The 15,247-nt window shown below is 40.0% G+C and overlaps 1 protein-coding gene across 1 annotated transcript in view; it reads right to left on the reverse strand.

The window, feature by feature from the left end:
• Positions 1–2,891, reverse strand: part of LOC123999203 (ephrin-B1-like) — a 72,392-nt gene extending 69,501 nt beyond the window's left edge. The window contains exon 1 of the mRNA XM_046304735.1: positions 1,788–2,891. Coding sequence (XP_046160691.1) covers positions 1,788–1,906 — 119 coding nt within the window. The 5' untranslated portion in view covers positions 1,907–2,891. The remainder of the gene's footprint in view (positions 1–1,787) is intronic.
• Between the last annotated feature and the right edge of the window lie 12,356 nt (positions 2,892–15,247).

Consider the following 15,247-nt stretch of genomic DNA (forward strand, 5'->3'; position numbering starts at 1 on the left):
ACGTTTAGTTTATACATTGGAAAGAAAATATATCTATTATGCTTTGAAGTTAGCTTCTCTGGAGGTGCAATCATCAATATTTTTTGAGTGAATTCAATTTATAACATATCAATTAACTTATTTTGATGCCTGTATGAACATCATCAAGTCTTCATGTCCTCATGGCCCAATAGATCTGTAATCAGCTTTTAAGTGGCTGGCTGCACTCTGGACGACCTAGCTACCAGCATTGTAGGCAAAGCAAAGCAATACCACTCGGTAGATAAGTAAACAAACATTAACTTACTTGAGAAAACAGCCACCAACTGTTGTAAAACAAAACAGCCCGTTTTTAACAACTGCTCAACGGCAATTAAAGACTTGTCTCTGTCAGCACTTTTACGTTGTTCCGTGTCATGACTTATTTTAAAATGTGTACTGTTGAGTGAACAAGCTCAGGACTAGGCCACTTCACTTGACTCCATCCACGGCTGGTGTTTAAATCCTGAATACCGAGGCCCTCGGTTATTGCTTTAAAGAATAATAGAGATGTGTTCTCAATATTTCCCATTTTTAAGTTAATTATAAAAAGGTGTGATTCACCTTATCAGCTTAATTGGATGCTTTGATAATATAATTCATATATATATTTTATAACAAGTATATGCAAGAGACATCACTCACTGCTACCTTGTGGTACCACTTAAATTTGTTCCCTTATATTACTTTAATCTTTACTGATTGAAGAGATTTTGCCCAAGGGTTATATATACACACACATATGTTATTATTGTTATTTTATACACTATAGCATTATTAAAGACAGACAGGCCTCAACAGCCAGAAACTACCCATATAATCTATTGGAGACTCGGTATTGCAGGATCAGAAATGATTCCAGGAATAACTTGGATTGAAATGCATATGAAACATATAGATGTTTGATATGTCTTCATCTAGATCAAATAACAAAATACCACTAAAGGCCTATATTTAAAAAAATCCCTGTTACGCTCTGAGGACTGAAGTATGTTGAGTGGGGATGTTATATTAGGCAATGTATCTATCCTCAAAGCCAGAAAGATATGGGTTAAACTTGGAGAACACATTTATAAATGTGTCAATCCATCCAGAGGAGAGCACCTGAAAACACACACACACACACACACAAACACACACAAACACACACACTCTCTCACACACACACCAGGAGCAGTTGCTGCCTCTCACTTGATTATAGAGACCAATCTGCTGCAGTAGATGTAGGCTTCCCTAACAGTAAATGATGGGGCCTGGGTGATTCTAGGTGAATTTGGCATCTCATAAATGTTGGTTGGAAGTTGAATAATGACAAACACGAGTTAATGAATCCTATCTAAATAACGAACATAGCTTGAATGAAATACATTTACCATAACATCTAGAAATCCACGAATGACTCACTAGGCAGAACTGATCTATGCTTATTATTGATGGTTTAAAATATGGCCTTTATGATGTATAGGCTATCAAACCATGTCTGGCTTTCCCCATGACTCCACTTCATATTGTTTTACAGTAGACCTATGCTTTTCCATTCAACACCGTGTGAGGCATCAGAGCTAGCACATTACAGAGCCCCGCATGTCATTCAGCGCAAATAGTATTTGGAAGCATGTCCAGGCGCCTATGCATATGTATTGACCATTAGCATCTTTACATCTTTATGCTAATAGAATAGCATGAGCGTTATGTTGTATTCGATGCATGATTATACAGATATAGGCTATATTTCTAATATATCCCAGATTAGCACATTTAACACTTACTTTGGGTTTTGTGAGTTCCAAACCACCGATTCCAACGTTTTGGCCACCGGCAACAGCGACCTGCACAAGACTGTCAAAAACCAAAGGTAGTACTTCCAATTGGAACAGGAGCCTGCCATTTCCACGCTTATTCAGTGATGCAAATGAATCAACGGCACGATGAAATCATAAAACAAAAATGGATACAGTGTAAATGTACAATTCTAGATCCCATTCGCTAGTGTCGCATGTAGATCATGCGTAAAATCACGTTTAAAATGACAAATGATAACCATCACTGAATAGATATCGTGAAATCCTGTTTCCTCTGTTCGGTGCAGGCTATGCAAGCAGAACAAGAGTATATTGCAGGTAAAACAATGTTCTGGATTCTTTATCTCATCACCTTCCAGTGTCGAATAGATTTGTAAGGTATGCGTACGTTTAACTCCTTGGTATAACAAGTTTCAAAATGTCACTGGTCAGAAAATAATGTTGAGTCGGTTAACAAGTGGAGTCTTTGCCCGCGAACCCGTGCGCTGGAGTGCGTTTTACAGTTGCTGATGCACATTTAACAATCCGATACTGTAAATGTGACCCCTTTGTCCTTGCTTCAGGAAAGGTCTCTGGAACGTCTGTTTTCTTATATTCTTCTTTGTATGGTGAATCCGTTGTCTATAGATAAGTCAATTTCATTGTATCGTCTATAATAACGCTCTAACAGAAAACATTTTGCGTATCTCCAAATGCCTACTCCATATGTGTAGTAGCAGACTCCAAAACACTCGCGATAAAATGCGCAAAATCCTTATTTCAGGTAGAAATTACTCTCCCGTGCATTGAAATTCCAATCCACTTGAGATGTTACCGTGTGCCTGTATATTGGAGACACCAACTCATGTTCGAAGTCCGTTCTGAACTGCTTCATCCAAAGTGCATGAATCACGACATTGATAGGCTACGGCTGAATAATCCAGTTTAGAATCTATTTTTAAAAAGCAAACAGCTGGGAAATAAAGTTAAATATTGTGCCTATTTAACTTGAACTCGCAAGGACTTTTTCCAGTGATAGTTCCAGCGTACAGTGCACACTCCAAACTGGCATACAATACTCCTTCGCACACACTGCTGCGTACGTAATGCAACGATTGGATAGCCCTGACCTCCCAACCAATCAAGGCAGTTTGGCGGAGTCCTCTCATTATTCAGTTGTTCATCATTCCCTTGACCGAAGGGACTCGGCATAGTACAGTCTGGGCCTTTTACAGTGAATACATGGCAATTAAGAGATACTTATCATTTTCAACATATGTGCGGACTATTTTGTATAAATATGCGTTGATTAGACATGGTGAATATGTTGGCCTGCACCGGGAATGTCTCCACAATCAACACAGGTAATACATTTAGCCTTTATAAGGTTTAATATAGCAGCGCATGATACATTTATTACAGGATGTTGCTCACTACATGGACTACTTATAAGGTGTTTGATATAGTCAAAAACATATATTTTTGATGAGTCTCTCATTAATTAAAGATGGTAGTCTGTGACTCTTGTCTAATATGGCTCGTATTACTAGTGACAATGTTGCCCTCTATCGGAAAGGGTGGAAACGTTGTGGGAAAACAGAAAGCATTATCACGAGTGGATCTTGCTGCATCTATTCTTATTTTATTATTTTATATTCTAGGCTATTATCTTCTATCCTAAAACGTTTCTCTGACAGTAATATATGTGATGCATTTGAATTCAAATTATGTATATTATCAAATTTATGGCAGCCCATTGCAAAGCCATTATTGGTCAGACTTACTCTTACAAATCAAAAATCAAATGTTATTAGTCACAAGCGCCGAATACAACAGGTATTACAGTGAAATGCTTACTTACAAGCCCCTAACCAACAATGCAGTTTAAAATAAATAAACAAAATAAGTATAAGAATAAGGAATAAAAGTAACACGTAATTAAATAGCAAAACAGATGTTTCCAAGTTTGTTGCCTTTTAGGAACTCGTTATTGATTAACATCTCGATATGGTTCAAATGTAAATTATTTATTCTTATATCTAATTTCAACACAAGGCTAAACACATGGATGTCTTTTGCCACACCATCATTTATAATGGAGATAGTAAAAAAAATGCATTAAATGTAGGCTATTATAGATCAACATGAATAGAAATATACTGATAATTTCCTGCTTTATATCAAATCACAGGTAAAACTATCTTCCTTTGGCCTTCCTTGGTCCCTTGGGATCTCTTTATGAACGTGCCAATGTAGGGGTGGACTGGGACCTAAAATGTCCCTGGCATTTCTAACACACTGGCCCGTTTTTTCCCCTTGAGGCCCCTACACCTGTCCATTTCTTTCCTTGAGGCCCCCATACCAGCCCATTTTTTTCCTTAAGTCCCCCATTATTAGGCAGACAATTATAATTTTGTGCTAAAAACCAAAGTTAGACAGGCCCGCTGGACTAAAAATGTACCAGCCGAAATGCCAGATGGCCAATCCACTCCTGCTTGAATGGCAGAAAAGTGCTGAAATATTTCTGTATATAGCCAAAAGTAATATAGAAAAATAAATAAATGTATCTCCGTTTCCCTTTGCCTCTTTAACCAAAGCTACCTAGTAAGATTATGCTTATACACCAAAATAACTAACTAATACAAAAAATTGTGAGTAAAAGCACAGCTGTTTTCATAGTTGTGTTTCATGCCATGGTTGGCGTTCAATGCATCTCTGCAAAGTCAGGAATATGTGACCTTTTCATATTGCTGTGGCTTCATCCAAGGAAGGTCTCTAAAAATAGCTCCTCGCTCTAAACTAGATGTTTGATTTATTTGTGACCTACTTAGGATAGACACATAATAGCAACTTTACATTGCAGTTTGCTTACTTGATCTAACCTGATATCATATTGTGACAGTAGACTATGTAGAATATTCTCTATCTTCCTTAACAAAGCATGTATGTCAACATTTGTAATAAGGGAATCAGGGAAAATACAAAAAGGTCTTAATTTGAATATGACACTCATTGAAAATACCTTTCAGGCATATAGTGAAATGCTCAGGGGATCCAGTGGTAAAATGGAGTAGCAATGGAGGATGGGCATGTGGCCAGAGGGTGTGCAGGTTTAATTCCCAGGTGTAGACACTGCTGTTTTGCCCTTGAGAAAGGCACGGCTTCACAGAATATTATCAGCTGTATAATTCTATGTCAAGTGGAAAATGTGGAGTTACTCTCAGATTGCAATTGCCATTCACATAACCAGACAAATATTGTAAATTATTGTTTGTATGCTCATCAGTTCAAGCCATTTTTGCCATTCAGTAAGAGGTAGACGGATACAGCAGACAGCACTGGCAACATGGAATGGAATGTCCGCAAATTAGTTTGCTGCTAAAGGATGGACTATTTTCAGTTACTAAGAAGCCATTTTTAGACAGTCCTATCGTACACAGCTGACTGTTTAGACTGACAGTTCCAACTCCATATCCAATGAAAGGCAGCCACTGTGACTAGATATTTTCATTTAGATTATTCTTGGCTGTAGATTTCCCCTTCATTTTAGCTTGTTATCGATGCACAGCCAGATGACCTCAACAACTGGCTGAGGTGGTAGATGAATACTGTAATAAATGGTCTAATAGAAAACATAGTTTCTGAGCATTTTAACCATTTGTGTAGCAATCCTGTCCCTGCTGGTGTCATACTGTGCCCTTTTAGTAAAGGTACTGTATGACATCGGCACCACATTCTTACATTCCCCTAAAAAGCCCCTTACAATGCTGCCTCGCTGTACCGATTTAGACTATCAAAAAAGTGTTGTTGATGTTAGAAAGGATAGTGTGTGAATTAGCTTTATCTATAATTCAGTAACTATTTAAAGTTGCTGTGGGAAGGAATAAAAAAAATATAGCCTCTCACCATATCAGCAGATGGTGTATTGATTATGAAATGATTGCATATGTTTGGCCTCATAACTCAGTTATGAAACTGAATGGCTCCCACTTGGTTTTAGAATGTGGCGGTGAGTCTACTGGAAAGATATCAGAAGTTGTTGTTTTCCCTCAGAATGTGAGCCAGTGAGTTTAGTCAAAACACAAACCTGTCCAAATATAAGCAGTGACCGCATTTGCAAAACACTCCGAGAGAGGGAGAGAGGAAGAGAGAGAGCTAAAGCAACATCACACAGGTGACTTATGGCCCTGATGTTAGCAGCTCTTTAGAGACGCTGAAAGCCATGGATGTGCCTCTGATGTCATTAGAGAACTCTCCTACTGGAAATTAGCCTTTGGTGCAGTCAACTCTGATGAATAATTTATGATACAATCTACAACTTAGATAACTGAAAGAGAATGCAGAGATATAATTTGTGTCTACAGCTTTCATTTAGTTTTAATTCATTGAGTGGTTTTGTGTCTATCCAAATTAATAAGGGGTTCTATTTGGGAAAAGATAATATTCCAAAGGGCAATCATAAACCACATTACTCAAGAAGAGCACATAACTCGGTGTGTGTCTGAGCAAAGGAAAGAGTGGTGTTGTTTTGAATAGGAGTTTACGTGAGTAAAACTAAAGGGCTTACTGCAGTGTGTCGTTCCAGCTTAGGGCCTGTGTAATTATAGGGTTTAAAATGTGTCATCAATTATTTATAAAACTGTAAGAATTAGCAATTTGCTTGTCATCCAATATTTAAAATGTTGCTTCAAAGGGAGCCATTGTGTCCCACTAATGCTTGGCTTTCAGGAAGATTGAACAATACCACGACATCGGCATTATAGAATCAATGACAGGATGTTTTAATGGGATTTTTATGGAACTAGAGGCACAATTATGGTTGCTTTTGTGTTTATCTGCTATGACAGTAAAGGCGAGCACTCCTCTCAAGGAGAGAGCTTATTGCTGAATATGCATAACCCACAATAGGAGAGAGAACAAGAGGACCCCCTCCCTCCTGAGTGCTCTCAGGGCTGTGAGAATGGAACAATAATAACTTAAGAAAGCTTCATTTAAACTACTCTCCAGAAACTACTCTGCCTTGAAATATCATAAATCAGCCATGGCTAGATGAGACAGGGGAAACGGCTATCGACTCACAGGAGAGAATAAGTCAATTTAATTAAGACTGTTGCACCATGAGAAATATTGTGTTTTTCTAGTCCATAAGGGTAGGTTTCCTCTAACCTTTTGTAAAGCAATTTTCTTGCCGTTTTGACTTGCCTCAGCAGAGGTTTGATTTTCCCACTAAAATAAAGTTGCAGGAGTTGATAATACGATTATATCTAGGTCACACACTTCTAGGAATGTATTTAGATGATTCTTTGAGATTCTCCGTCATTGCGTTCAGCTACCTTGACGTGGTCTGACTCTGATCTCTGATTAACACTTATCATTTCATGAAAAGCCAGACACATTCTGTGGGGATTCAGAAAGCTTGTAAAAACCTCCAATAAAAAGCAGCTGCTCCTGGTGCAGCTGCTGCATGAGGCATGTGGACATGTGGATTGCTGCAACCTGGTCTCGGAGCATTTCATATTATTCTGTATGTAAATACAAGACATGACATTTAGTATGAAATGTAACATTTGGTATGGTATGTATTCATTTGTGGATGTCCATCACCCATGTCATATGATATTTTACGAATTACAATTCGTATTATATGTTATGTATTGGCAAAACGTACAATATGTTATGAATTTGACATACGCACAATATGTTACAAATTTGCAGGTGGCTAATATTAGCTAGGCTAGGGATTATGGTTAGGGGTTAAGGTTAGGGTTACATTTAGGAGTTAGGTTAAAGGGTTAAGGTTAGGGTTGGGGAAGAGTTAGCTAAAAGTGTTAATGTTAGGGTTAGGGGAACGGTTAGCTAACATGCTAAGTAGTTGCAAAGTGACTAAATCAAATCAAATGTATTTATATAGCCCTTCTTACATCAGCTGATATCTCAAAGTGCTGTACAGAAACCCAGCCTAAAACCCCAAACAGCAAGCAATGCAGGTGTAGAAGCACAGTGGCTAGGAAAAACTCCCTAGAAAGACCAAAACCTAGGGAGAAACCTAAAGAGGAACCAGGCTATGAGTGGTGGCCTGTCCTCTTCTGGCTGTGCCGGGTGGAGATTATAACAGAACATGGCCAAGATGTTCAAATGTTCATAAATTACCAGCATGGTCAAATAATAATAATCACAGTAGTTGTCGAGGGTGCAACAAGTCAGCACCTCAGGAGTAAATGTCAATTGGCTTTTCAAATCCGATCATTGAGAGTATATCTACCGCTCATGCTGTCTCTAGAGAATTGAAAACAGCAGGTCTGGGACAGGTAGCACGTCCTGTGAACAGGTCAGGGTTCCATAGCCGCAGGCAGGACAGTTGAAACTTGAGTAGCTGCATGGTCAGGTGGACTGGGGACAACAAGGAGTCATCATGCCAGGTAGTCCTGAGACATGGTTCTAGAGCTCTGTTCCTTCGAGAGAGATAAAGAAAGAAAGAGAGAAAGAGAGAATTAGAGAGAGCATACTTAAATTCACACAGGACACCGGATAAGTCAGGAGAAGTACTCTAGATATAACAGACTGACCCTAGCCCCCCGACACATAAACTACGGCAGCATAAATACTGGAGGCTGAGACAGGAGGGGTCAGGAGACACTGTGGCCCCATCCGATGATACCCCCGGACAGGCCCAAACAGGCAGGATATAACCCCACCCACTTTGCCAAAGCACAGCCCCCACACCACTAGAGGGATATCTTCAACCACCAACTTACCATCCTGAGACAAGGCCCAGTATAGCCCACAAAGATCTCCGCCACGGCACAACCCAAGGGGGGGCGCCAACCCAGACAGGAAGATCACGTCAGTGACTCAACCCACTCAAGTGATGCACCCCTCCTAGGGCATGGAAGAGCACCAGTAAGCCAGTGACTCGGCCCCTGTAATAGGTTTAGAGGCAGAGAATCCCAGTGGGATTGCTCTAGAGGCTTTCCGTTCACCTTCACACTCTAAAGTAGTTGAAAAGTTGCTAATTAGCTAAAATGCTAAAGTTGGCCATGGTTAGATTCAAACTTACAACCTTTGGGTTGCTAGATGTTTGCGTTATACACCCACCCATCCACCCCACTTTAGTTTTTGCCTTAAGTAACCATCTGTCTTGAGTAACAACACCAAACGTAACATATCATACTAATTTGAATGTCCCGTATTTACCTTTACTGTGTTACGTCTGGTCTATGAGACCAGGCTGGTAGATCGCATGACCCTCATGAATTTCATATGCAGTACATAGGCAACAGTACAGTATGATTTCTATGGGAAAGGGGTAAAGCTGATGGAATGTGAGCATGGCCATGTGAGCATGGACAGCACTTTTCTCCACCACAAAAAAAGCAGCACAAACAATGCCACGTATAGCATAGTGCTGACCAAAGTCGATTTAAAAGTTTAACACTTAAAATAAACTAATCGGTGCCTTTAAACCTTTCATGCATACAGAAACTGATCAGCCACAGCAATACAGACTAAGTTACATCAGTTCATGTTTGTATCAAACCCATAATGCGGTTTCGTAGCCTCATGTCCCAGAATGTGCACTATAATCGGCAGTGGATTAGATTGCACATTAGCTAGTTAGAGAATCATCCACTCAACAGGGCTTAATCTTTACCTAACACTATTTATCATGAGACCAAGGGCTAAGAAACAATCAAGGTACATCACGTTATTTTTTCTGATCACATTAACACTCCTTATTAACAGACTTGCCCTGACATGAATATCTCTCAGATATATAATCATTCTATCAGTTGAATATCTCAGTCTGTTGCTTGTAGCTTTCACATTATCTCTTCCTAACTAAACTAAACTAGCTATTAGTCTCAATGCATTGTTGCTTCAACTTCTCGACTGATACAAATTCTGAGTTTCAATCTCTGTGTTTATTTCAATTTCAAATCTCACATGGATGTAGTGTCTTTTCTCAGAGGAGTACAGTATCTCAAATGAGTTCAGTGTATCCTTAAAGCACCACATGTCTTCAAGACCTTTTGACAGACTTGCAGCACATAACAGGCATTCAGACCATGGCTCATGTGATTCAGTGTAAGCTGTTGGGTGGTGGTTTTAAAATAAAGAATAAGAGGAAGCTCTCTGTCATTTATCTTCACCTTGCAGGCCCTTACATCAGTTTGCCTTCCGTATGTGTAATTGTGAGCCCACGACCCCTGCACTGGTGTGCCGGTGTGTAACAATGCTTTCAAGTTTCCTCCCTGATTAGACATTTCCCCGCTTGTGTTGAGGTTGGGCATGGTCCAACATGGGCAAAAACCATCCAACAATTCAGACCCTAAATAGAACATTTTGGAATACAGTTTACATCCACTTAGGTTGGAGTCATTGAAACTCGTTTTTCAACCACTCCACATGCAGCCGTCATACCGCACAGGAAGGAGACGCGTTCTGTCTCCTAGAGATGAACGTATTTTGCTGCGAAAAGTGCAAATCAATCCCAGAACAACAGCAAAGGACCTTGTAAAGATGGTGGAGGAAACAGGTACAAAAGTATCTATTTCCACAGTAAAACGAGTCCTATATCGACATAACCTGAAAGGCGGCTCAGCAAGGAAGAAGCCACTGCTCCAAAACCGACATAAAAAAGCCAGCCTATGGTTTGCAACTGCACATGGGGACAAAAAAAAATACTTTTTGGCAATGTCCTCTGCTCTGATGAAACAAAAATAGAACTGTTTGGCCATAATGACCATTGTTATGTTTGGAGGAAAAGGGGGAGGCTTGCAAGCCGAAGAACACCATCCCAACGTGAAGCACGGGGGAGGCAGCATCATGTTGTGGGGGTGCTTTGCCGCAGGAGGGACTGGTGCAGTTCACAAAAATAGATGGCATCATGAGGTAGGACAATTATATGGATATATTGACGCAACATCTCAAGACATCAGTCAGGAAGTTAAAGCTTGGTCGGAAATGGGTCTTCCAAATGGACAATGACCCCAAGCATACTTCCCAAGTTGTGGCAAAATGGCTTAAGGATAACAAAGTCAAAGTATTGGACTGGCCATCACAGAGCCCTGACCTCAATCCCATAAAAAAATGTGGGCAGAACTGAAAAAGTGTGTGTGAGCAGGGAGGCCTACAAACCTGACTCAGTTACACCAGCTCTGTCAGGAGGAATGGCCAAAATTCACCCAACTTATTGTGGGAAGCTTGTGGAAGGCTACCCGAAACGTTTGACCCAAGTTAAACAATTTATAGGAAATGCTACCAAATACTAATTGAGTGTATGTAAACTTCTGGCCCATTGAAAATGTGACGATAGAAATAAAAGCTGAAATAAATAATTCTCTGCTATTATTCTGACATTTCACATTCTTAAAATAAAGTGGTGATCCTAACTGACCTAAGACAGGGAATATTTACTCTGATTAAATGTCAGGACTAGTGGAAAACTGAGTTTAAATGTATTTGGCTAAGGTGTATGTAAACGTCCGACTTCAACTGTACGTTTAAAGAGAACTTTTGGGAAAGGGCTAAACCATTGATCAAGAAGACATGAGTCGTAAGAGACTGTGTTTAATTAACATGTTTATTCTCTGTGATGTGTTGTTTAGTTAATCTGCTACCCAGTAATTATCCCTGGAAATGTACAGTCCATTGAGGCCATTGTCAAGGCAGTGGATCCCATGAAGAATTACTTATTCATAGTTTGTGTGGAAAAACATCAGAGCGTGAGAGCCTTTTGTGTTTCAGTGTTAGTTTATTGGTTTTATTCGATTCAATCAGAAATATGTGTTCCCTGATTGAAGTGAATTTTTTTTACACAAGAGTCCTCAGATAATATATATTTTTTAATTGGTCTTTGGTGAAAACTTTGTGTCTGAAAGGTGTACGTCTCAGCACTTCAGACTTTGTTTAATGATGGGGAACAGGTCACCTAGTATTAATAGACTTTGAAAAGTTGAAATCACTTCCTTTCTCAGGACACCTCTCTGGACTGTGAGGAGGACAGCTTTGGGACGAAGGGTGACACAGGGGTATTCTTGGTTAATGGACAGATTTCACACCTCCACCTCTAAGATCCATTTAGAGCTTAACCCCTTTCCTCTGAGATTTCTTTATTTTTAGAACATGAATATGAGTCCCCAAAAGTCCCAGCAGTGAACGCCCTGAAAAACACCATTCAGAAGGGAGTGCTGAGCACCTTAGCCCCCTCTCCACATGAAAGACTCTTTCTTCCTCTTTCTTTATCGCTCTCTTTGTCACTTCAGTCCCACTGCTTCTCACTGGAAAGACAGGAGACAGACAGAAGTGAGTTGATGCTGCTGCTTTTGGGGAGTTTGAGATGCGTTTCTCATATAGTTGATGGACTGATAGAAAGCACACATAAAATACAAAAAGTACAATAAAAAAAGTATGAAGTAAAATGTGACTATTTCACCTAACTACACTGTTCCCAACTCCTTCAGTACCCCCAAACAGTACACATTTTTATTGTATCCCCAGACAAGCACACCTGATTCCACTTTTCAGCTAATCATCAAGCCCTTGATGAGTTGAATGAAGCATGTTTGTCCAGGGCCACAACGGAAATGTGTACCGTTGGGGGTACTTGAGGACCGAAGTTAGGAACACTGGCCTAATAGACTGATGCATCTCTGTCAACCTAATACGATACAGACCCGACTCCACGAAGTACAGAATTAGTTCAGCTGGAGCATAAGTCATGTCAGCTCACGCAACGAGGGGGACCCTCTACCACGTTGCTCTGCATGTTATATTCCCTGACTTATTTCAGATCTTGTCCTGGGATCATGCCTCCTTTTTGAAGTTGAGCATGCATTTCCCCTGGGCATGCAGCGGGACGCAGCGACAAGCAAATCATTCTTTTCCACTGTGAAATGGGGACTCGGGAGAGAATTAGGATCTTTGTTGTCAGCCCAAGCGGTGGCTGATGGTGATGTGGGACGATGGGGGTCCAGTACAGTATCCAGCCCTTATGTTGATGGATGAGGTTTCACTGTCAAGTCATCATAGTTATGTAATAGCTCTACAATACAGCATGAAGTAAAAAGGGACTAGACACTGAACACTGGTGTAAAGAACTTTCCTCAACAAAACAGTATTTGATTTAACGATTAAAAAGTCCATTAGCACTGACATACGGATGTTCAAACAACTAATTAGGTGAAATGTTGCGCTAAATTGGAGTCCCCTGACAGAATCGTTATTGCTCTGCTTTCAATGACTGCCGATTTACACTCTGAGAATTGAAATCAAGGCTCTCAGGCCAGCATGTATTCATTGCTCTTAGCAATTCACTGTGCACAAAAAGTTACCAACCTCTATATTGATTTAACTTTGGTAGTCAACACCTCCAATATAGCATGAACAAATCTGAGAGAAATTGCATTGCAGAAATGTTTATTCACAATCATTGAACTCTGGCCTCATTTTGTAACCATGAGCGTGAGTTGATGGAGTTGGATAAGCATAGTTCAGGAACAGTCGTCAAGAAAGATTTGTTGGAATACGCTGATAGATATTTTGAATAAAAACAAAAACATACAATGTGATGAATACAGTGTCAAACACTGAGAATGCAAAACAAGCAGACAAGGAATACAACAATATTGAGAGTTTCATTTTTCTGGGTTCTCAGTGGGTTATTATTACTGCAATTAGTTATTGTTAGCAATGAACTACAGTATATTTTTATTTGATAGAAGAGGTGAATATGTGTACTTTTCAAGTTTCATTCCCACTAGAAGCAATTGCCTATTTGCCCCATGTTGACCTATTTTTATTTATTTTATTGAACCTTTATTTAACCAGGTAGGCCAGTTGAGAACAAGTTCTCAATTACAAATGCGACCTGGTCAAGATAAAGCAAAGCAGTGCGACAAAAAAACAGAGAGTTACACATAAACAAACATACAGTCAATAACACAACAGAAAAATGTATGTACAGTGTGTGCAAATGTAGCAGAGTAGGGGGTAAGGCAACAAATAAGCCATAGAGGCAAAATCATTACAATTAGGCATTAACACTGGAGTGATAGATATGCAGATTTTTTTTTTTTTAATATATATATATTGAACCTTTATTTAACCAGGTAGGCAAGTTGAGAACAAGTTCTCATTTACAATTGCGACCTGGCCAAGATAAAGCAAAGCAGTTCGACACATACAACAACACAGAGTTACACTTGGAGTAAAACAAACATACAGTCAATAATACAGTAGAAACGAGTTTATATACGATGTGAGCAAATGAGGTGAGATAAGGGAGGTAAAAGACAAAACAAAGGCCATGGTGGCAAAGTAAATACAATGTAGCAAGTAAAACACTGGAATGGTAGATTTGCAGTGGAAGAATGTGCAAAGTAGAAATAAAAATAATGGGGTGCAAAGGAGCTAAATAAATAAATAAATAAATAAATAAAATAAAATAAATACAGTAGGGAAAGGGGTAGTTGTTTGGGCTAAATTATAGATGGGCTATGTACAGGTACAGTAATCTGTGAGCTGCTCTGACAACTGGTGCTTAAAGCTAGTGAGGGAGATAAGTGTTTCCAGTTTCAGAGATTTTTGTAGTTCGTTCCAGTCATTGGCAGCAGAGAACTGGAAGGAGAGGCAGCCAAAAAAAGAATTGGTTTTGGGGGTGACTAGAGAGATATACCTGCTGGAGCGCGTGCTTCAGGTGGGTGATGATATGGTGACCAGCGAGCTGAGATAAGGGGGGACTTTACCTAGCAGGGTCTTGTAGATGACATGGAGCCAGTGGGTTTGGTGACGAGTATGAAGCGAGGGCCAGCCAACGAGAGTGTACAGGTCGCAATGGTGGGTAGTATATGGGGCTTTGGTGACAAAACGGATGGCACTGTGATAGACTGCATCCAATTTGTTGAGTAGGGTATTGGAGGCTATTTTGTAAATGACATCGCCGAAGTCGAGGATTGGTAGGATGGTCAGTTTTACAAGGGTATGTTTGGCAGCATGAGTGAAGGATGCTTTGTTGCAAAATAGGAAGCCAATTCTAGATTTAAATTTGGATTGGAGATGTTTGATGTGGGTCTGGAGTTTACAGTCTAACCAGACACCTAGGTATTTGTAGTTGTCCACGTATTCTAAGTCAGAGCCGTCCAGAGTAGTGAGTTTGGACAGGCAGGCAGGTGCAGGCAGCGATCAGTTGAAGAGCCTGCATTTAGTTTTACTTGTATTTAAGAGAAATTGGAGACCACGGAAGGAGAATTGTATGGCATGGAAGCATGCCTGGAGGGTTGTTAACACAGTGTCCAAAGAAGCGCCAGAAGTATACAGAATGGTGTCGTCTGCGTAGAGGTGGATCAGAGACTCACCAGCAGCAAAAGCGACATCATTGATGTATACAGAGAAGAGAGTCGGTCCAAGAATTGAACCCTGTGGCACCCCCATAGAGACTGCCAGAAGTC

The sequence above is a fragment of the Oncorhynchus gorbuscha genome, linkage group LG16 (genome assembly GCF_021184085.1).
Source record: "Oncorhynchus gorbuscha isolate QuinsamMale2020 ecotype Even-year linkage group LG16, OgorEven_v1.0, whole genome shotgun sequence".
NCBI classification, from domain to species: Eukaryota; Metazoa; Chordata; class Actinopteri; order Salmoniformes; family Salmonidae; genus Oncorhynchus; species Oncorhynchus gorbuscha.